General features: G+C 44.1%; 2 protein-coding genes across 4 annotated transcripts in view; both read right to left on the bottom strand.

Annotated features, from left to right (window-relative positions):
* Positions 1–23,722, bottom strand: part of AADACL3 (arylacetamide deacetylase like 3) — a 78,652-nt gene that overhangs the window by 45,836 nt on the left and 9,094 nt on the right. The window lies entirely within an intron of this gene.
* On the bottom strand, positions 617–23,660 carry LOC109274143 (arylacetamide deacetylase-like 4). Its single transcript, XM_053898944.1, is given in 5 exon segments — positions 617–1,540; positions 1,543–1,817; positions 15,130–15,193; positions 19,092–19,308; positions 22,833–23,660. Coding segments are annotated over 5 exon segments (1,212 nt in total). The 5' UTR covers positions 22,992–23,660; the 3' UTR covers positions 617–1,043.

A 23,722-nucleotide genomic window follows, 5' to 3' on the forward strand; every position in this document is an offset into this window, starting at 1 on the left:
TTGGGTGGGTCTAGACAGCAGTGACGCCCAGTGTTATTACGGATGTATCTAGCAAACATGAGCCCAGTGGGAAAACTAATGTGGACTATACCAGCATGCAGTACCAAGATTCTCTTTCCTTACCCCATGAGCAGAGAAAGTGGTATGAACTAAGCAAGGCCATGGTTCTTTTTTGTAAGATTTTATTTCTTTATTTTCAAGTAATTTCTACACCCAATGTGGGGCTTGAACTCACAACCTCAAGATCAAGGATTGTACTCTACTGATGGAGACGTCCAGGCGCCCCTAAGGCAAGGTTCTTTGTAAAAGTGGGAACAATACATAAGCTCACCAAAGAAAGAATGTATAGTAAGTTGTCTGTCTTGGAGAATGCAGTTTTCATATTCCAGATAGCATCTGGAGGTTCCCAGGACAGACTTAGCTCTGAGAACCTGCCTCTTGGTAGCCAGGAATCTGATTTTGGAATTCGGATTAAAGACTTGAGCCCAGACCACATTCACAGCCCCCCAGAGCCCACTCTTTCCCTCACTGCTTCTCCCTTCCCTCTTCTCCATCTCCTTTTCCCACCACCTCCCCTGAAACCTGCCTTTAGTCCTGTCCAAGGATGGCTAAAGCGAGGCAAGAGTTTCATTGCAACAGCATTTCTCCTGCTGGAGACTGATCTATAACTGGTGTGTTGGAATTTGGCTGGTGACCTATGATCCCAAGAACAATTAGGTGCCCCCTCGTCCAACAGGCACCATGGCCCCAAGCCCTGCGTTGGCATCATGAGCATAGATGCACCATGATTAGAGACACACGGACAGAATAACCAGTTGTTAGCATTTATTCTTCACAGACCTTGTGTGTTAGGGCTTTGAGAAGTTTTTAAAGGCATTTGTCTCTCCCTTTGATATTTATTTCACCTGAGTGAGAATGTTAGCAAGTGTTGCTCACAATTTGGATTTTCTGAAATACTAAGCAAAACCATTCTAAGCTGACTTACCCTTTTCAAGTGAGCAGAGCATTGACTCAGCATCTCCTTAATCAGCACCCCAGGGTTGCTATATGCTCTTTATATAATTGGCTATAGCATTCACAATTTTCAGGGAGCACAGGAACAAGAAAATTTCCTTGTCAAAAAGCAGTAGGGACCCATGAAAGCCATCCTCTACATGATACCACATCACGGGGACCCTCTGGTCCTCCAAGCGCTTCATATAGAGCAAGGTGTCATCACGGAGGATGTCATGCTCACAGCTCACCAGGAAGGCCTTGGGAAGCTGAGCAATGGTCTCATCATCTCTTATCAGAGGGGCATTGTCTACATCCAAAAGATGTTTGTTTTCCAGATAGGCAGCCCCATTAAAAGGGCTGGGAAACACAGGTTGGTGGCGCATCTTCCTGAATCTCCTGGGTATGTTGTCAGAGCTGAGCCACTGCTTGTACTTCCTCCAGAAGTCTGGGGGCATGAAGGCACCATCCAAGATGGCTTCCCACCAGTGAAAGTCGATAACCATATATTTAAACATACATGTCATCATGAACTTCTGGGGCAGGATGGGACATTTCTGCTCTGCCAGTAAGATGGCAGCTGCAAACTGATGATCTGAACAAGTGGATAAATCAGGACCTGGGCCCGGATCTGGGGAACATCTGATCTGCCCACCAGGGCCTGGGTGACACAGACCACATACGCTCCCCCAGTGCTGTCTCCACAGATCACAACCCGGGAGGGGTCCACGCTGTAGGTTTCCAGGGCCTTCAGGAAGTGAATGGAGGCATTCAGGCAATCTCAGAAAATGCTGGGGTAATGGTGATCAGGAAGCTTGCGGTACCTGAAGAGCAAGCAGGGAACAAAAGTGTCGCAGTGTGGACAGGTGTCACTGGGAACCATTTTAACCATGTCCTCAAGTCCCCCTTGCAAGACTGTCTCTGACTAAATCCCCAGAATGGCCCGGTGAGGTGGGGATTCTTATCTTTTCTTTTTTTCTTTTGCATATGAGGACATGAAGGACCTCCCCTTAGTCCTACAGGCAGGGGTTCCGGACTCCAACACTAGGCTCTGCCTGTTGTCCATAGGTGTAGACATTCCACACAAGATTATGCAACTTGAAAGCTATCTGAGCCATCTGAAGTGGGGGCAAAACAACTGGTGATGCTGGGAGATACAAAGGAACCTCCTGGCTGTCCCACTGGCTGCCCAAAGAGAACAGGCTAAGCAAAGTAAAGCTCAAATAAAGCAGAAGTTTCTTTCAGGATGAGTTTTTGGTTTTTTTAATCAAAATCTAATGACCAAGGGGCTCCTGGAGGGCTCAGTCAGTTAAGCATCTGACTTCAGCTCACGTCATGATCTCCCATTTCACAAGTTCAAGCCCCACGTCAGGCTCTGTGCTGACAGCTCTGACCCTGGACCCTGCTTCAGATTCTGTGTCTTCCTCTCTCTCTGTCCCTCCCCTGCTCATGCTTTGTCTCTCTCAAAAATAAATAAACATTTAAAAAAAATTTTTTTTTTAATCTAATGACCAAGATTTGTTCTTTCCCAGTGACTTAAAGAGCTGCCTTTGGCACAAGAACAGACACTCAGATCAATGGAATAGAATAGAGAACCCAGAAATGGACCCACAAACGTATGGGCAACTAATCTTTGACAAAGCAGGAAAGAATATCCAATGGAATAAAGACAGTCTCTTCAGCAAGTGGTGCTGGGAAAACTGGACAGCGACATGCAGAAGAATGAACCTGGACCGCTTTCTTACACCAGACACAAAAATAAACTCAAAATGGATGAAAGACCTCAATGTAAGACAGGAAGCCATCAAAATCCTCAAGGAGAAAGCAGGCAAAAACCTCTTTGATCTTGCCCACAGCAATTTCTTACTCAACACATCTCCAGAGGCAAGAGAAACAAAAGCAAAATGAACTATGGGGACCTCATCAAATAAAAAGCTTCTGCACAGGGAAGGAAACAATCATCAAAACTAAAAGGCAAACGACAGAATGGGAGAAGATATTTGCAAATAACATATCAGATAAAGGGTTAGTGTCCAAAATCTACAAAGAACTTATCAAACTCAACACCCAAAAAACAAATAATCCAGTGAAGAAATGGGCAAAAGACGTGAATAGACACTTCTCCAAAGAAGACATCCAGATGGCCAACCGACACATGAAAAAACGCTCAACATCACTCATCATCAGGGAAATACAAAGCAAAACCACAATGAGATACACCACCTTACACCTGCCAGAATGGCTAACATGAACAACTCAGGCAACAACAGATGTTGGCGAGGATGTGGAGAGAGAGGATCTCTTTTGCATTGTTGGTGGAAATGCAAGCTGGTGCAGCCACTCTGGAAAACAGTATGGAGGTTCCTCAAAAAACTAAAAATAGAACTACCCTATGACACAGCAATGGCACTACTAGGCATTTATCCAAGGGATACAGGTGTGCTGTTTCGAAGGGACACGTGCACCCCCATGTTTATAGCAGCACTATCAACAACAGCCAAAGTTGATGGAAAGGGCCCAAATGTCCATCGATGGATGACTGGATAAAGAAAACGTGCTATGTATATATAATGGAGTATTACTCAGCAATCGAAAAGAATGAAATCTTGGCATTTGAACTACATGAATGGAACTGGAGGGTATTATGCTAAGTGAAATTAGTCAGTCAGAGAAAGACAAACATCCTATGACTTCACTCATATGAGGACTTTAAGAGACAAAACAGATGAACATATGGGAAGGGAAACAAAAATAATATAAAAACAGGGAGGGGGACAAAACAAAAGAGACTCATAAATATGGAGAACAAACTGAGGGTTACTGGAGGGGTTGTGGGAGGGGGATGGGCTAAATGGGGAAGGGGCATTAAGGAACCTACTGAAATCACTGCTTCACTATATACTAATTTAGATGTAAATTTTAAAAAATAAAAAATAAATTAAATAAATAAATAAATGTCACTATCTTAAATTCTTAAAAAAAAAAAAAAAAAAAAAAGAGCTGTCTTCTTTCTGGGGGTTGGGGAAAGAGGGAGAGGTTTGGGAGATGCCCTGAGGGTGAAGGTGGAGGAAAGGTAAACAGGCAGGAAACAGATTCTGCTCTGGCTGTGAAAAGCATCCTGAAGGCTGCTCTAAGCCCTCAAAGTGTGTCTCCTCATAGGAATTCAAGGGCAAAGAGAAAGGACTTTAAAATGAACTTCTAGCGGCATCTGAGTGGCTCAGTCCGTTGAGTGGCCAGCACTTGATTTTGCCTCAGGTCATGATCTCATGGTTCACGAGTTCAAGCCCCTCACAGGGCTAGGCACTAACAGTGCAGTCTGCTTGGGATTCTCTCCTTCCCTCTCTCTCTAACCCTAAATATAAATATAAATATATAAATATATATATGTGCTATAAATATATATATGCGCTAAGGGAGTAGATCTTAAATGTTCTCACCACAAAAAAGAAACAATAATTACATGATAGAATGGAGATGTTTCCTAATGCTATCATGGTAATCATTTTGCAATATATAAGTGTTTCAAACTGACACGTTATACACCTTAAACTTATGCAATGTTATATGTCAATTATATTTCAATAAAGCTGGGGGTGGTGCTGAACTTACAGAAATAGTAAAACACAAGCTAACTAATGCACAAATCAAGATTGAGATAATAGAAAGAAATCAATTTAAAAAATAGAAACCCTTTGGCTAAACTGCTTTGATTAGAAATTTTATGAAAAACATGGCTATTATCCCAAATTTTTGTTTGAAGTTGTTGCTAAATGTGTTTTCTCTTCTTACAAACTATCATTTAAAAGCATTGTAAAAGAAAGTGCATTCTACTTGTAAGATTAAATTTGGAAGGCACGCATAAAGAAAACTGACACTTTAGACTAGTGGCTTTCAAACTTCGTTAGAACAGCAACATTGCTTTTCTTCAAAAAAATTTTTTTACATTGATTTATTTTTGAAAGACAGAGCGAGACAGAGCACAAGCAGGGGAGAGGCAGAGAAAGAAGGAGACACAGAATCCGAAGCAGGCTCCAGGCTCTGAGATGTCAGCACAGAGTCCGACACAAAGCTTGCTTGAACCCACTAATTGTGAGATCATGACCTGAGCTGAAGTTGGACGCTCAACCGCTGAGCCACCCAGACCCTCTAATTTTTTCTTATTAAAATGATACAAGGACCCCCACTGTATAAAATAAGTGAGTAGTGGTCAGTCATTCTAGCTTTGCCCAGGGGCAGGGATCTGAACACCTCACTCATTCTTCTTCCTCTTTGACCTCCCTGGCCACCCCTAAAAAAACGAAGGGAATCCCAGTGTCCTAAGCAACCCAGTCTGGAAGCCACCACTTCCTATTAGATCTTGATTTTTGTTTCCATTAAAAGTTGCTCTAAGGCATCATCTTTAAGGATAGGGTTTGATTGACTGCAACCCTGCAACATTGCCTCAATGAGCAAATATGTTGATAAATAAATCAATGTTATCAACATAGCTTTCCATTTAAACTTAGCAAAACATATACTATTTAGTAGGGTCCTTGTATTGAGATGTGCTCAGCACCTAGAAGCAGCAAACACAAACTTCAGCCTCCATTTTTCTATTTCTAGAAGGATACACATCCTACTAAATGTTAAATATACAAATATGGCAGTATAAAAGAAATAACAAATATTACATGCTTTCCATTAGCAGAATCCCGACCTGCTAGAAAGAGGCAGAAATGCCCACCCTTGCCCACTCAGGGTAGGGGTGAAAGTCAAAAGATTCTCCAGGAGCTTAGGTAGGGAGTCTCATTATGTCTTGATGAGAAACCAGGGAGCATTTCAGACACTGGACATCTTTTCCGACCTGCAGTCACCCTGGCAGATTGAAGAACCTTACCTGTCTTCCAACCTCCACCAGCCTCTCTATCAAAACCCATGTCTTAAGTCTTTTCAACTATAACTATATCAAACAACAATATCCTAAGCAATCTCCTACAAATATTCATGCAGGTGTTTATTAACATTTCCGTGTGTTCAAGGGGCATTTTCATTATCACAAAGGGCTTCTCAGATGTAGAGTGTGACAGAGCCTCTATCAGTCAGACACTGTCTTCCTCAAATTTGAGAAGACCAGAGATGCTAAGTAAGTTGCTTTAAGCTGCACAGATGCCTGGGGGCAGCCAGGGTTTGAGGGGCCTTGTGGTAGAGGTTGAATCTAAAAGGACAGCTTTTAGTTTCTCTAACTTCTTGAAACTATTGCCCACTGTCTTCTTCTGTCTCGAGACACTCCCAGCATTGGACCCCAAAGTTAAGTAGGTAGGTAGTTGTTTTAACAAAATAAGCACCTGAAGAACCATCAGACCCAAACAACAGCCAGGACCTTGACCATAACCTTTGGCCAACCCTATCATACCCCCACCACCATCCCACCTCGCTGCCTTCGCCATCTGAGGGAACAGTGACCTTGACCTTCAATCCTGTATCCACCATTCCCTTTCTTTCCTTTTCATGTACTTTTATAATGTCTATGCATATTCCTTACAAATACTCTTCTGATTTTGTTTTTAACTTGATAAAAAGAGTACGAGGCTTACGTAATTATTTGAATGTTTTTCACTTAATTTTATACTGCCAAGACTCATTCACATTCTGGTGTGCCCTTCCAGTTCATTTATTTAAATGGCTATGTAATCATCCATAATACCTTAATGGCTGTGTAACATAATATTCACTGTGCCATGGTTTAGTTTAGTTTAGCTTAGTTTTTGTTTGTTTAGGAGAATTTTTACTCATGTTGAAAAGGGTTTAGAATATGATACATTAGTAATTACTCAAATTTCTGGTTTCAGAAAGAAGATGACATGGATTTATTTTTCCCTGTTCCTCTCCCAAAGGTCATTTAAAACACGGTAGGGGAGAGAGGCCAAGATGGCAGGCAGCATGGAAGCTCTCTGCTTCACTCGTCCCTGAAATGTAGCCAGATCAGCACCAAACCATTTTGCACACCTAGAAAATTGATCTGAGGACAAACACAACAATCTGCATAACTTGAGCCACAGAACTTGGCAGACACATGGTGCAGAGAGGTGAGGTGGGGGAGAGAGAAGCTGCAGAGGGTAGGGAACTGTTTTTATTTGCAGAGAGAGAACAGAGATTTGGGGGGAGATTACAGGAAAAGCACTCCCTCCAAAAGCAGCTGGAGACAAAGAGAAAGAGTGGAAACACCTGCAAGGAAACATCTTCATAAGAAAGGGAGAAAGGAGAAAGGAGAGGGTTTCAATACCATTACGACTCTATAAATAGGGGAGCACAGAGCCAGAAACTTCGCAGCTCGATACCTGGTGCTGCTCTGGTGGGAAGGGCGAATCTTCAGGAGCAGAGAGCAAAGTCCAAGGGGTCATCAGGCCACATGGGAAGAGGCAGTTCCCTTGCAGAGAGGACATTTGGTAGAGGCCATGCAGTCTCCCCACAGGCAAAGGTCCCAGTGGACCCCAGATTACAGCCATGTTGCTGGTGTTGGAGCAAGGACATTAGGGTGTGGTGAAGACTGGCGCCAGGTGTGTGTTGTGATTTACCATAGCCTCTGAACCACTGCTGCCACACAATCATGTGAACTTTTTCTAGGGAGGCTAGCACCTGGCCACAGTCTCTGGGCCTCTGCAGCAGCATGGGCCAGCACCTGGCCATTGCTCAGTAAGACCCTCCCTACGAGGGTCAGAGTGGGTTCAAGCCGCAGGGCCCTCAGAAGTGAGGGGTTTGGAAACACAGTCCCATCTGAGAAAAAATTTGGGAAGGAGGTGCTGCCTGGCAGGCTGATGGCTTGATTGTGGACAGTGTAGAAGCAGGAAGTGGATGGAAGTCCAAGACAAAGAAGAGGTGTTTGATTGCCAGTTGGGGAGAGCACAGAGTTCTGATGCTAGAGACTGGGAAGCAGGGTGATGCCATTTTCACATCTCCCGGGCATACATGCATGCCCACACGCCACAACAATCCACCCCAGTAAGCTAAGCAGTGCCACCTAGTGGAGAATGGAGCCATTACACCAAGCCTTGTCCATCTCCACCAACCAAGCCCTAGAGGATGACCAAAAGTCTCTCTGCCTGCTTAGTTTACAGACTATAAAGTGCTCATAGTTTGACTTCTAGGGAAAACTGGATGTAATTTCACTCAGATTTCATTCTGTTTGCTGGTCCAGCTATTCATTTTTTTTTTCTTTTCTTATTCTTGGATACAGAAAGAGAAAAAAATTATTTTTTATTTTCAGTTTTTATAAAAAAAAGATTTCTCTTTAATTTTTTTCTACTATATTTTTTATTATTTTTTGTAAATTTTTTAGTCTATTTTACTTTCTTAATTTCATTTTATTCTATTTTATTGTATACATTTTTTAAATTTTTAAACATTTTCTTAATTTTTCCCTCTTTTCTACATTTTTTCCTTTCCCTTTTTTCTCTATTCTATCAAGCTTCTTTCAACAACCAGACCAAAACACACCTAGCTTCCTTCATTTGATTTTTGTGTGTTGTTTTTAATTTTTTAATTTTATTTTTATTTTATTAAATTAATTCTTTTTCTTCCTCCAAAATGATGAAACAAAGTAATTCAACCAAAAAGAAAGAACAGAAAGAAATGACAGCCAGGGACTTAATCTACACAGATGTAAGCAAGATGTCTGAACTAGAATTTAGAATCACAATAGTAAGAATACTAGCTGTAATTGAAAAAAGGATAGGGGTGCCTGGGTGGCTCAGTTGGTTAAGCGTCTGACTTCAGTTCAGGTCATGATCTCATGGTCTGTGAGTTCAAGCCCCGCATCGAGCTCTGTGCTAACAGCTTGGAGCCTGGAGCCTGCTTTGGATTCTGTGTGTGTGTGTGTGTGTGTGTGTGTGTGTGCGCGCGCGCGCACCTCTCTCTCTGCCCCTCCCCCACTCGTGCACTGTCTCTGTCTCAAAAATAAATGAACATTAAAAAAAAGAAAAAAGAAAAAAGCATACCATCCCTTTCTGCAGAGATAAAATAAGTAATATCTAGTTAGGACTAAATTAAAATGCTATAACTCGAATGGATGCCATGGTGGCAAGGGTGGATGAAGCAGAGCAATGAATCAGTGATACAGAGGACAAATTTATGGAGAATAATGAAGCAGAAAAAAAAAGAGGGAAACTAAGGCAAAAGAATACGATATAAGAATTAGAGAAATCAGTGATTCATTAAAAAGGAACATCAGAATCATAGGGGTCCCAGAAGATGAAGAGAGAGAGAAATGAGTAGAAGGGTTATGTGAGCAAATCATAGCAGAAAACTTTCCTAACCTGGGGATAGACACAACATCAAAATCCAGGAATCACAGAGAACTTCTATTAGATTCAACAAAAACCAACCATCAACAAAGCATATAATAGTCAAATTCACAAAATACACAGACAAGGAAAGAATTATGAACACAGCAAGGAAAAAAAGTCCTTAACCTTTAAGAGAAGACAGATCAGGTTCTCAGCAGACCTATCCACAGAAACTTGGCAGGACAGAAAGCAGTGGCAGGATATATTCTGCATGCTGAATCAGAAAAATATGCAGCCAAGAATTCTTTATCCAGCAAGGCTGTCATTCAAAACAGAGGGAGAGATAAAAAGTTTCCCAGACAAAGAAAAACTAGAGGAGTTCATGATCACTAAACCAGCCCTGAAAGAAAAAGTTAAGGGGACTCACTGAGAGGAGAAAAGACAAAAGGAAACAAAAAAGACCAAAACCAACAAAGACTAGAAAGGACCAGAGAATACCCCCAGAAACTCCAACTCTACAGGCAACACAATGGCAATAATTTCATATCTTTCAGTACTCACTCTAAATGTCAATGGACTAAATTATCCCATGAAAAGACATAAGATAACAGAATGGATAAGAAAACAAGATCCATATATATGCTGTTTACAAAAGACACATTTTAGACCTAAAGACACCTTCAGATTGAAAGTAAGGGGATGGAGAACCATCTATTGTGCTAATGGTTGCCAAAAGAAAGCTGGAGTAGCCATACTTATATCAGACAATCTAGATTTTAAAATAAAGACCATAACAAGAGATGAAAGGGGGCATTATATCATAATTAAGGGGTCTGTCCACCAAGAAGAGCTAACGATTGTAAACATTTGTGCCCCCAACATGAGAGAACCCAAATATATAAATCAGTTAATCACATATATAAAGAAACTCATTGATAATCATACCATAATAGTAGGGGACTTCAACACCCCCACTTACAGCAATGGACAGATCATCTAAGTAGAAAATCAACAAGAAAACAATGGCTTTGAATGACACACTGTACCAGATGGACTTAACAGATGCATTCAGAACATTTCACCCTAAAGCAGTGGAATACACATTCTTCTTAAGTGCACATGGAACATTCTTCAGTATAGATCACGTACCAGGACACAAATCAGCCCTCAACAAATACAAAAAGATCGAGATCATACCATGCATATTTTCAGATCACAATGCTATGAAACTCAAAAGCAACCACAAGAAAAAATATGGAAAGACAACGAATACTTGGAGACTGAAGAACATCCTACTAAAGAATGAATGGGTTAACCAAGAAGTTAAAGAGGAAATTAAAAAGTACATGGAAGCCAATGAAAATGATAATACCACAACCCAAAACCTCTGGGATATAGCAAAGACAGTCATAAGAGGAAAGTATATAACAATCCAGGCTTTCCTAAAGAAGAGAAAAGGTCTCAGATACACAACTTAAGCTTACACCTTAAAGAGCTGGAAAAAGAACAGAAAAAAAAACCCAAAACCATCAGAATATGGGAAATGATAAAGATTAGAATGTAAATCAATGCTATCAGAATCAAAAAAACAATAGAACAGATCAATGAAACCAGAAGCTGGTTCTTTGAAAGAATTAACAAAACTGATAAACCCCTAGCCAGTTTGATCAAAAAGAAAGAGGAAAGGACTGAAATAAATAAAACCAAGAATGAAAGAGGAGAGATAACAACCCACACTGCAGAAATACAAACAATACTAAGAGAATATTATAAACAATTATATGCCAATAAATTGGGCAATCTAGAAGAAATGGACAAATTCCTAGAAAAATATAAACTACCAAAACTGAAACAAGAATAGAAAATTTTAAGAGACCCATTAATAGAAAATTTTAACAGGCCCATAACCAGTAAAGAAATTGAATTAGTAATCAAAAATCTCCCCCCAAAAACAATAGTCCGGGGACGGATGGCTTTCCAGGGGAATTCCAGCAAACATTAAAGAAGAGTTAACACCTATTCTTTTGAAGCTGTCCCAAAAAATAGAAATGGAAGGAAAACTTCCAAACTCATTCTGTGAGGCCAGCATTACCCTAATTCAAAAACCAGACAAAGACCCCACAAAAAAGGAGAACTAAAGACCAATTTCCCTGCTGAACATGGATGCAAAAATCCTCAACAAGATACTAGCCAACCAGATCAAACAATACATTAAAAGAATTATTCATCACAATCAAGTGGAATTTATACCTAGGATGCAGGGCTAGTTCAATATCCACAAATCAATGTGATGTGTCATTTTAATAAAAGAAAGGACAAGAACTACATGATCCTCTCAATAGATGCAGAGAAAGCATTTGACAAAATACAGCATCCTTTCTTGATAAAAACCCTCAAGAAAGTAGGGATAGAAGAATCATACCTCAAGATTAAAAACCATATACAAGATACACTCTGCTAATATTATCCTCAATGGGTAAAAACTGAGAACTTCCCCCCTAAGGTCAGGAACACGACAGGGATGTCCACTCTCACCACTGTTATTCAACATAGCATTGGAAGTCCTGGCCTCAGCAATTAGACAACACAAAGGAATAAAAGGCATCCAAATCAGCAAGGAGTAAGTCCAACTTTCACTCTTCGCAGATGACATGATGTGGAAAACTTGAAAGATTCCATGAAAAAACTGCTAGAATTGATCCATGAATTCAGCAAAGTCACAGGATATAAAATTATAGAAAGCATAGAAATTGGTTGCATTTCTATACACCAATAATGATGCAGCAGAAAGAAAAATCAAGGAATAAATCCTATTTACAATTGTACCAAAAACCATAAAATACTTAGGAATAAATCTAACCAAAAGATCTATACACTGAAAATTATAGAAAGCTTATGAAATAAAATTGAAGACACAAAACAATGGAAAAAGATTCCATGCTCCTTGATAGGAAGAACAAATATTGTTAAAATGTCGATACTACCCAAAGCAATCTACATATTCAATGCAATCCCTATCAAAATAACACCAGCATTCTTCACAGAGCTAGAACAAACAATCCTAAAATTTGTATGGAACCAAAAACAGACCATGAATAGCCAAAGCAATCCTGAAAAAGAAAACCAAACCTGGAGGTATTACAATCCTGGACTTCAAGACATATTACAAAGCTGTAATCATCAAGACAGTACGGTACTGGCACAAAAACAGACACATAGATCAGTGGAACAGAATAGAGAACCCAGAAATGGACCCACAAACGTATGGGCAACTAATCTTTGACAAAGCAGGAAAGAATATCCAATGGAATAAAGACAGCCTCTTCAGCAAATGGTGTTGGTAAGACTGGACAGCTACATGCAGAAGAATGAGCCTGGACCACTTTCTTACACCAGACACAAAAATAAATCCAAAATGGATGAAAGACCTCAATGTAAGACAGGAAGCCATCAAAATCCTCGAGGAGAAAGCAGGCAAAAACCTCTTTGACCTCAGCTGCAGTAACTTCTTACTCAACATGTCTCTGGGGGCAAGGGAAACAAAAGTAAAAAGTAACTATTGTGACCTCATCAAGATAAAACCTTCTGCACATAGAAGGAAACAATCAGCAAAACTAAAAGGCAACCAACAGAATGGGAGAAGATATTTGCAAATGACATATCAGATAAAGGGTTAGTATCCAAAATCTACAAAGAACTTATCAAAACCCAAAAAAACCAAATAATCCAGTGAAAAAAAATGGGCAAAAGATATGAATAGACACTTTTCCAAAGACATCCAGATGGCTAACAGACACATGAGAAAATGCTCAACACCACTCATCATCAGGGAAATAAAAATCAAAACCACAATGAGATACCAACTAACACCAGTCAGAATGGCTAAAATTAACGACTCAGGCAACAACAACTGTTGGCGAGGATACGGAGAAAGGGGAACCCTCCTGCACTGCTGGTGGGAATGCAATCTGGTGCAGTCACTCCGGACAGAAAACAGTATGGAGGTTCCTCAAAAAACTAAAAATAGAACTACCCTACGACCCAGCAATTGCACTACTAGGCATTTATCCAAGGGATACAGGTGTGCTGTTTCGAAGGGACACATGCACCCCAATGTATATAGCAGCACTATCAACAATAGCCAAAATATGGAAAGAGACCAAGTGTCCATTGACAGATGAATGGATAAAGAAGATATGGTGTGTATATATATATATATATATATATATATATATATGGTGGAGTAGTGTATATATATATATATATATATATATATATATGGTGGAGTAGTGTATATATATATATATATATATATATATATGGTGGAGTAGTGTGTGTATATATATATATATATATATATATACTTGTATATACTTGTATATATATATACATATACTTGCCAATGAAACAGAATGAAATCTTGCCATTTGCAACAACATGGATGGAACTAGAGGATATTATGCTAAGCGAAATTAGTCAGAGAAAGACAAAAATCCTATGACTTCACTCACATGAGGACTTTAAGAGACAAAACAGATGAACATAAGGGAAGGGAAACAAAAATAATATAAAACAGGGAGGGGGACAAAACATAAGAGACTCTTACATATAGAGAACAAACTGAGGGTTGCTGAAGGGGTTTGGGGAGTGGGGTGGCTAAATGGGCAAGGGGAATTAAGGAAGACACTAAGTACTGGGTGTTATACGTGGGGGGTGAATCGCTGGGTTCTACTCTTGAAATCATATTGCACTATGTGCTAGCTAAGTTGGATGTAAATTTTTTAAAAAGTAGAAAAAAACATGGCAGATGCTTATACTAAAAAGCATTTGTTGCTTAGCAACAGTAGCTAAACTATGGGGAGAGTCCAAATGTCCATCAACTGATGAATGGATAAAGATGTGATGTGGATGTACAATGGAGTATTACCCAGTGATCAAAGAGAACAAAAACTTGCCATTTGCAGCGACATAGATGGAGCTGGAATGTATTGTGCTAAACGAAATAAGTCAGTCAGAGAAAGACAAATATCATATGATTTCACTCATACGTGGAATTTAAGAAACAAATTAGATGATCATAAGGGAAGGCAAAATAAAAAAGAGAGAGGCAGAGAAGCAAACCGTAAGAGGCTCAGAGAACAAACTGAGGGTTGATGGAGGGAGGTGGGTGGGGGATGGGCTAAATGGGTTATGGGTACTAAGGAGGGCACTTGTTCTGATGAGCATGAGGTGTTATATGTGAGTGCTGAATCACTTGTGTGTACATTTAATGTAGTGTCACTTAGTGTTTTGCTTAGCATAATACCCTCTAGCTCCAACCACATCATTGCAAATGGCAAGATTTCATTCTTTTTTGTGGCTGGAAAACACTCCGTTGTGTATACACCACATCTTTATCCATTCATCTGCCGGTGGACACTTGGGCTACTTCCATAATTTGACCATTGAAAAAAATGTTGCAGTAATCACAGGGGTGCATCTATCCTTTTTAATTGTAAGTATCCAGTGGTGCAATTATTAGATCATTGGGTAGTTCTATTTTTAACTTTTTGAGGAACCTCCATACTGTTTTCTACAGTGGCTGCACCACTTTGCATTCCCACCAACAGTGCGTGAGGGTTCCCCTTTCTCCACCTCCTCACCAGCACTCGCTGTCTCATGCCCCAGTTTGTTCGTGCACACCCCTGCTGTGGGCATTTGACCTCTTTCTGGGTTTTTGCTCTCTTGAACGGCGCTGTGCCTGTGTCCGTGCATGTACGTGCGAGAGTGCCTCTTGGGGGCTAGGGCCCCTCTCTCTCTTCTACAAATCATCCACGTGCTCCTCCCTACCTTCTTCCACCCAAGTGACACCCACTGACTTTCTCCAGCAGCTCACCCAATCGACAGCAGCACAGAATCAGTCTCCAGGGCCAGAAAATTGCACAGGTGGTGGTACAAGTCTGCAAGACAGAATCGGTCACAGCAGCCGCCCTGAGTGGCCTGCAGGGATGTCAACACCCCCATGCAGGGCCCAGCACTGTTCACCCTAGTCCCCGAGGAGAACCTGCCAGCAGTGTCTGCTTTGGGTGTGACATTGTTTTTCTGTTCCTTTCCCTACTTCCTCTGCAGTGACTCCAGCTGGCTCTGCCTGGGCAAAACCAAAAAGCCAGGCCATGTAAGACACCTGACATCTGCCGTGGTCTCCTGAATGTCGGGACTCCAATGCACCTCAGGGCTCACCAGCTGCAACATTTTCTTCCACAGTGGGGGGGAACTGAGGACCAGGAAGGCTTGGCGATTTGAAACGGACAAAACCAAGGCCAGGGAGGGTAGGCATGCCTGCTGTAAAATATTAATGGTAATTACGTACGCATGCACACAAATGTATGTTATTAAGAAATATGGGATGGTTGGATGGGCCACTTTTATTATTTTTAATTTTTTTAACAATTTATTCATTTTTGAGAGACAGAGACAGATAGAGCATGAGCAGGGGAGGGGCAGAAAGAGAGACACACACACAGAATCCGAACCAGGCTCCAGGCTCTGAGCTGTCAGCACAGAGCCGGATGTGGGGCTCAAACCCACGAACTATGAGATCACGACCTAAGCTGAAGTCGGACGTTTAACCAACTGAGCCACCCAGGAGCTCCATGGGCCATTTCTATTAGCCGAGGGGTACCTCTGAGGTTCTCAGACAAGTCCATTATCAACAGTCCGTTGGCCATCCTGGTACAGCACCAGACACAGTATCTGTGCCAAATAAGCCTCTAATTCCGTGGTTTCTAACCTTGGCTGTGCTGTAGATAGAAGTACCAGGGAGGTTTTCCAAGTCCTGGTGCCCAGACTGAGCCCCAAATAATTGAACCAGTGTCTCTGGGGTGGGGAGCACGGGCAGCAGGAGTTCCCAAATTCCAGCCTCGGGGGCGGTGGTGAATGACTGAGCAGACCGGGAGAAGTGCCCCAGCTTCCTCATCACCCTTTGAGGGACGTGACGGAGGAGGGGACAAAACTGAGCGGGACAGGCAGCTCCCAAGGAGGCCTTAGCTTGCAGATTAGCGCCATCTGGGAGCTTTTTTTAAAATACTGATGCCTGGGCCCCACCCCTGAGACTGACAGTGGCGTGGGCAGGACCTTGGTGTGGGTATGACTCAAAGCCCCCCCAGGGGGTTCAAAGCACAGCCAGGGTGGAGACCGCTGCTGGCCTTTCCCACATCATCCCCCTGCCTCCCTGCTCTGCTGCCCTGACATTCTTTCTCTCCCTCGAGCCCCTGTTTTGGAGCTCTGCACTTGCTGTTTCTTCTGCTTAGACTTAACTGGGCTGGGACAGAGTGAGGCAGGCACTTGCCTTGGGCACAAAACTAAGGGGCCACCAAGACACTCTGCAGCTGAGATAAATAATACTTTGGTGCAATCTTTTAAGGAATCAAAGCAAATGCCACGAGTATCTGTGATGAAGGACGTATGAAAATCTTACATAGACAAGAGCCTACTTTGCATTTGTACAATTCGCCTGGCCCTGTTGGATCCCGCCTTTAGATAAACGTTGTTATTTTGTTCACCATATATTTTTTGCATTAATATTGAATTTTTCAAAATAGTGCATAAAAAGGGGGCACCTGGGTGTCTCAGTCGGTTGGGCATCTGACTTTGGCTCAGGTCATGATCTCCCAACTTGGAGCCTGGAGCCTGCTTTGGATTTTGTGTCCCCCTCTCTCTCTGTCCTTCCCCCACTCGCTCTCTCTCTCAAAAAATAAATTAACGTTAAAAAGGTGAAAATAGTGCATAAAATTATCTTGAAGACTGAGTTTCTTGGTGCCCCTTTAAATATCGAGCCCCAGGCAGGGGCCCCATTTGCCTGCCCCTATCCCTACAGGCTTAGAATGCTGTTCCCCAGCCTCTATGGGGCTTATTCCTCCTCATCAGGTGCTTGGACCTGAGTTCAAATTCTACCTTTTCCAGAAGCTTCCTCTGGAAAAACTAAAGATGCACATGAATCATTTTCTATCCCATCATCTTGTGCCATAACTCTGTGGAATTACCCTATTTATTGGCTTTCTCTTTCATTGCCCAGCCTCTTCGTTTGAGTAGGCTCCATCAGAGTTTTTCGTGTTCTCCACTCGGTCCCCTGTACCTGGAACAGGATATGACACAAGGTAAATACCGGGTGAATATTTCCCAAATGAAGCCTCGCTTCACTTTTAAAATAACATCATGCCCCACAGAGGAGGGCTAACAGTCCTGGCCAACTAATGGGGTGCTCCCGGGAGATCTCTGAAAGGGAAGCATGACCTCCGGGGCCGGTAGATGGGAGATATCCATTGTTAACTTGTGAAAAAAAGGAGAGCATCCCGGCAGCAAATGCGGCTATTGCTATTTCCACCACCAGGTGGCAGCACACCCTAATCTCAGGGAAGTTCTGGGCAACTTTGGGCAGCCATCCGTCCACCCATTTGTTCGTCCATGAACACATCCTTTCACCCAGTTATTCACCCATCCATTCATCCATCTTTGTGTTCATGAACTCATACAGTCATTCAAAAATTAAAATCCACAGGCAAGGAAGGCGCTGGAGATAAGGCAGCGAACAAAACACAAGTCTTCCTGGCACTCTGGGAGATTCCATTTTTAGTTGGGGAAGACGGACAGAAAATGAGGAAATACACGAAGGAACAAGATAAATTCAGACCATGACAAGTGTCCTGAGGGAAATTTAAAGGGATGATGTCAGGGATGGAGACGGGCATGGAACTCTAAGGGACTGTGCCTTAGGTAAGATGTTCAGGGAGGCCGCTCTGGAGAGGATATTTGAGGTCAGCCTGAATGAACAAATAAGGGTCCACCAGTCATGCAAAGTCAGGAGGGGAGAGACATCGTCTGAAGCTGCCAGAACAGCAGGTGCCAAAGATTCAGAGAGAGAGGGGAGGAGCCTGGAGTGTCTGAGAGGCAGGCAGTGTGGCTAGAGCGCAATGAACTGCTTTGGGAGGAGGGAGACGCCGTGCACCTGGTTGGAAAGGTGGGCAGGACCTCCAAAGCTGTCAGGGCTCGAGGGCTCGGTTCCATCTAAAGGCACCGGAGAGCCACAAGAAGGGTTTAGCCCAGGACCGACAAGCTCTGACTTATAGTTTTACAAGCTCTTTCTGGCTGCCAGGGAAGGAATGGATTGAGGGGCGACAGAAGTGTGTGTGTGGGGGGGGTGGTTGTGGGGTGTGAGGGTCAAGGGGGCCGAGGCAAGAGAGAACATGGGGTCTTGGATCATGGTAGTGTAGCAGAGCCAGGGAGAGATGCATGGGTTTGGGATGTACTGTGGGTGGAAAATGGATAAGACAGGCCAAAGCTGTGGGTGGCGAGGGAAGAGAGCAGTCAACACCCCAGCATCGTGAAAGCCCCACTGAAACACCGCACTAGCCTCACCTTGACCAAGACCATTATAGTACAGAAAAGAACGTTTCTCGCATAGATTGAGTGTCATCTGCTTACTTGAGCCCAAAGCACTCAGCCTGGGATTCCTATAAAAAATCTCCAACCGCTGGGGCACCTGGGTGGCTCAGTCAGTTAAGCCTCCTGACTCTTGATTTCGGCTCAGGTCACGACCTCACAGTTCATGTGTTCAAGACCCGTGTCAGGCTCTGCGCTAACAGTGCGGAGCCTGCTTGGGACTCTGTCTCCCTCTCTCTCTCTCTGCCCCTCCCCTGCACTCTCTCTCTCTAAATAAATAAATAATTTTTTTTAAAAAAAAAAAGCCTCCAACCGCTGATTCCTTTGAGTTACTCTTAAAAAGGTTCTCAGTGAAGGGTGAGCCAAGTTGTACACACAGATGAAGCTCTTCCTTTACAAAGCTGCAGGGAAGCACCTTACCCAAGTTCCCCATGAACCCGCCTCCTCCGTGGAAGAAGATGATGCCTCACCAGGGGCTGGAGGACTCTGCCTTGGATTGGAACAGCCTCACAGGTATGGTCCCAAAATACAGGTCAGTCACTACAAGTCTAGCATCCTTTTTTGTTCTCACAAAACCATGCAATAACTGGGTAAATCTGGGCCTGGAGCAGATTCCCAGCCTCTCAAATATATTCCCCTGTCAGGCGTAAGAGAAAGAAAGGGAGACATTAGGAGAGGTCAGGACCCATCTGGATCGTAGAGGACTCCTGTCACCTGTAATTGCTAGGATGTTTTTGCAGTTTCTTATGTGTCTCATCTGGGTAAGGCTCATCAGGAAGGACAGGCTCTGGATTGTGTCCCCATAGAGGGTTTGGGTTTCACAACTTCCTCCCAAACGATCTTGATTGAATAACGGTATGAATTGGCCAAAGATCTTGACCATGTTTAGGCTGACTGGTTGGGCACTGAATTGAACAAAGTCAACTGTTCAAGGCAACTGGCAGACAACCTTCCTCTTTGGCTCTCCAGCCTCAGATGGCAAAAAGGGTCATCACTTGGGTCAACACCCAACATTGCCCGCCCGGAGCCTGCGCCATGACAGATTCTTAAGCCATGTTTGTGTTCAACAAAAGAAAGTGATGGGATTAGGGATGCCTGCTGTTGACTCAGAAGAAGGGTGCAATGGCACATGGCCATTTACTTGCCAAATGTGTATAAATTTCCATTGTTTTTAAACTAATATAGTCACTCTAGCTATAAACAAACAAATGTCTGAATAAATCATGAAATATAGTTACAAGTTATCATGTTGCATGTACTCACTGCCTTTCAACCACTGGAATCATCTCTTCCAAGGACCGCACATTAAGTGTGTCCGTGTCCCAAGGGAAGTGCATCATTTATGAGTCACCTATAGCATGCCAGTAGTGGTCCGAGTGGTTATAAACTGGATGAAACTTTTCAGTGATGCTTCTAAGTCAAGCAGAGTTATCAGCTCTATTTTGTAGATGGGGGAGCTGAGGCAAACCAAGGTCAAGTGCCCTGCCTGCCAAGGAGTAACATGCAGAACATGTGTTCTCAACCACTAAACCAGAAAGAGCTTGGATTCTGGAGTCAGGAAGATCTGAACTCAGGTTTTAGCTTATCGCCAAACTAACCGTCTCTGAGCTCCGATCTCCCTCCTTTACAAAACAGAATGGTGTCCACAGCCCAAGGAGGAGGCTTGGGGATTAGACGTGACCGGTCACGATGAGTGTCTCACTGCTGGGTCCTGGCAAGCGTGATCCCCAGTCCTTCTCCTGCTCACACCCACTGGGTCTTGTCCCAGGTCCCCTGGGATGCCCCAGTGCCTTCCTTCCGTGGAGACATCCAAGGCTTTGATTTCTCCAAAGAGAACTCCAAACAAAACCTTCATTTCCCTGCTTGAGCTGGAGGAGAGTGAGGTGAGGAACTGGTGGGAGATGGCCTGCTTGGCCCACATCTGAGGACGCCAGGCCTCTGTACTCAGCCAGCTCGGACCTTCACTGGCCAGCTCAGCTCCGAGCACCCTGACGTCAAGATGCCTCCTGTCGGCTCAGATGGGCTCCAGCTCTCACCTCCTCCACTGCAGTTCCCCCATGCTCCATGTGCTCACCCTCGGCTCACCTTGTTTCCTGGAAGCCTTTCTACCTGCCTAGCAGGTGGAGAAACACCAAACGGACTTTGATATCCAAGCTCAAGTCCGTGTTCTCATTGACTGATGCCATCCCTGCGCTGTATCCTCCTGTTCACAGCAATGGCTGCTGCCTCCTTGGAGGCCCTAAGTACCCTGCCCAGATTTCTTCAGAACCCCTCAAGGCTTTAGTACGTGGATGTGGTCACCCGTGTGTCTCCCTCCACCGAACATCATTATCTTCATCACGGACACCCCGTGATGGGCAGTGCGTCCTGGGGGCACCCAGCCAGCGCTGGAGGGATCAGGATGAGACATCACAAGCGAAGCTCCCGCTTCAGGGCCGTGAAGCTGGACAAGGAAACCCCCTGGGAAGAAGAGGGGGAGCCCTCGCGTGGTGCCGCTCATCGTGATTGGAGACCAGCGAGAAGGCTTGCATCACCTTGTGGGCGGAAGAAGCCTGCTTGCCTCCTCCAACAGGAGGAAGGAAGGAACTTCTTGCCCAGCAACAAGCTCAGCCAATAAGAAGATACCACAACTCAGCCAATGAGAAACTGCCCCTCCCTGACCTCACACTTTCCTCCAATGGACTTTCATTCAAAGCAGCCCCTCCCACCTCCCTCCACTTCTCCGTAAAGAAGCTTCTCTCCTTTGATCTCTGGACTCGCAGGTGGTTTGCCATAACTTGCAGGTCCCCAATTGCAATTCCTCTACTCTTCCTGAATAAGCCCACCTTGCTGGCAAAATAATGGGCTGTGTTGCTTCTAAGGTCCGTCTGCGAGCCTCCTGTGAGTGCCCCAGAGCCACGGTCATCAGCAGGTGCTTGCAGCTTGTGGGCTACTCTTTAGGAGAAAACAAGGTCGGAAAGGCCTTGGTTTTTTCTGGGTCTCAAACTGGCCCATAATTCCGTGCAATGGCAGCCACTGGTTTGAGACAGGCCGACTTCCAGTGAAGTGCTTGGCCAGGAAAAATAACAGAGATGAGAGTTTTGCCTGCAACCTGTCTCCTTGAGTCAGTAACATTTCTGAAATTATAAACTAGAGGTGTTCATGTCTCTAAGAGTCATCCACATCCATGGTGGAACATTCCAGAAGCACATAGACATATTTTATTTCTTTACCAAACATAGGAAGCCCTTAACACGTGTCATTTAATTCTTTTGCCATCCTGATGAGATGGACACCATTGTTTCCTTTCGCAGATGGGAAAATAGACACAGAGAGGTCAAGTGCATTGCCCAAGATTGCACAGCCAGAGCTGGGATGCACATGCTGGCAGGCTGCCTACCATCTGGGCTCCTTACCTTTCACTCTGCTATCAGCTAAGTGAGGCCTTCTGTCTTCCTCCTTCTACAGTTGCCCTCCATCCCCACAAGTAAGCAGTGTGAACTGTTGGGCTGATAACACCCAGGGGTTGGAACACTGGGTTAAAACCAGTGGTCTGCCTCCTACGAGATGCCAAGCCTTTGTTTCCAAACCTGTTGCAGCTCTAAATATGTGCCGTCCTATCCCCAACCCTAGTCCCTGCTCAGAGCCTGGCCAGCATGACCCCTCTGACATACTGGATAGATTCACCTATGTCTTGATCAGCAAATGGAAAGCACCTACCAGGTGGCAGGTCTGTGCCTGTGGCCAATGTCACAAAGGTAGTTAAAGCAGTCCCTGCCTTCCATGTGCCTACACTGTATTCAGAGGAGACAGCCTACAGGCAGCTAAGTGCGCAGAGGGCAAAAGAGGCTGTGGTTTAAGGCGGTTCGGTTCCCTGTCAGGCTGAAAACCCTGTAGAAGAAGGGGCTGGGTCTGCAATCCTTTTAGAATCCTCAGAAAGCAGCCAGGTGACGGGTGCTCAGTAAGTGTTTGAAGGAAGAAAAGGAGGGAGGGGCAGAGAGAGGAAGGGAAGGGAGAGCTGGAAGGGAGAGAGGAAGGGAACGAAGGGAAACAGAGCTGCAGACACAAAAGAGAGTGTAACAAAATATGTCTTGGGGAGAGTCTGAAGAGGAAAGGAGGGGCAAGTTATGGGGAGAGAGGAAAGGAGACCCAACCCACTACAGAGCCCAAGAGCAAACTCACCAAAGTTAAAGCATACAGGAACAGGCAATGCAGAAATCTGAACTTGGCGGGATGTTGCAAGGTAGAGGGGACATCTACGGTGAGGAAATGCTGGAGGACAGTCCAGACGAAGACTCCCACAAAAAAGGTGCACAGGAGCACCAGGCACAAGACGAGCATGCTCCCAAGGTTGCTAGCAGCTGCCTCTCCAGAGAAAGGAGCTTGGACACTTGTGTTAGGAGAATGTGGACCCGCTATACCAGCTCTCTCTCTGCTCCCACTGGTTTTGGACTTAGCCGTGATTCAGTGGGCTAACGTGGCATCTTACAGGGCCAATGGGAGCTGGAGGGACTATTTCTCTGAGCAATGAAAGCTCCAAGAAAACCAGTCTTGCCCAAGACCCCTAAGGGAAAGGCCTCACATAGTTGCGCAGGCCTCTGTGGCCTCACCTTCCCAGGCAGAATCGGCCAGCTTTCCTCACCATGGCATGGTTGGGCTGGCCAAAGCACATCTCATGCCAGGTTGCAGCCCTGGCCGCATTCAAGTCCAGGCTGCGGGGAGAGGCAGCATGGCCGAGAGTCAAGAGGACTTACTCAGATGCCAGCCTGCCTGGGTTTGAATCCCGCCTTTTCAGCTTACTGGCTCAGTGGCCTTGGATAAGTTCTCTCTATTCTCTGCATCTTGGTGCCCTCCTCTGAAAGGAGATAGACTGCTGAGGAATTGGCAATAGCGCGGCAAAGAACAGGAGCATGCAAATATCCTTTTCAAGCAAATCTTACTTACCTATTATAAATAAACGTATGCACACAAATGCCTGTGGAAGACTGCATAAATCGTGCAATATACCGCTCGAAGAATTTTCACAGTGAACGCACCCAAACACCGGCACCCAAACCAGGATACGGTACATC

This window comes from Panthera pardus, unplaced genomic scaffold (assembly GCF_024362965.1).
Source record: "Panthera pardus isolate Hobbes unplaced genomic scaffold, ASM2436296v1 HiC_scaffold_11, whole genome shotgun sequence".
Classification (NCBI taxonomy): Eukaryota; Metazoa; Chordata; class Mammalia; order Carnivora; family Felidae; genus Panthera; species Panthera pardus.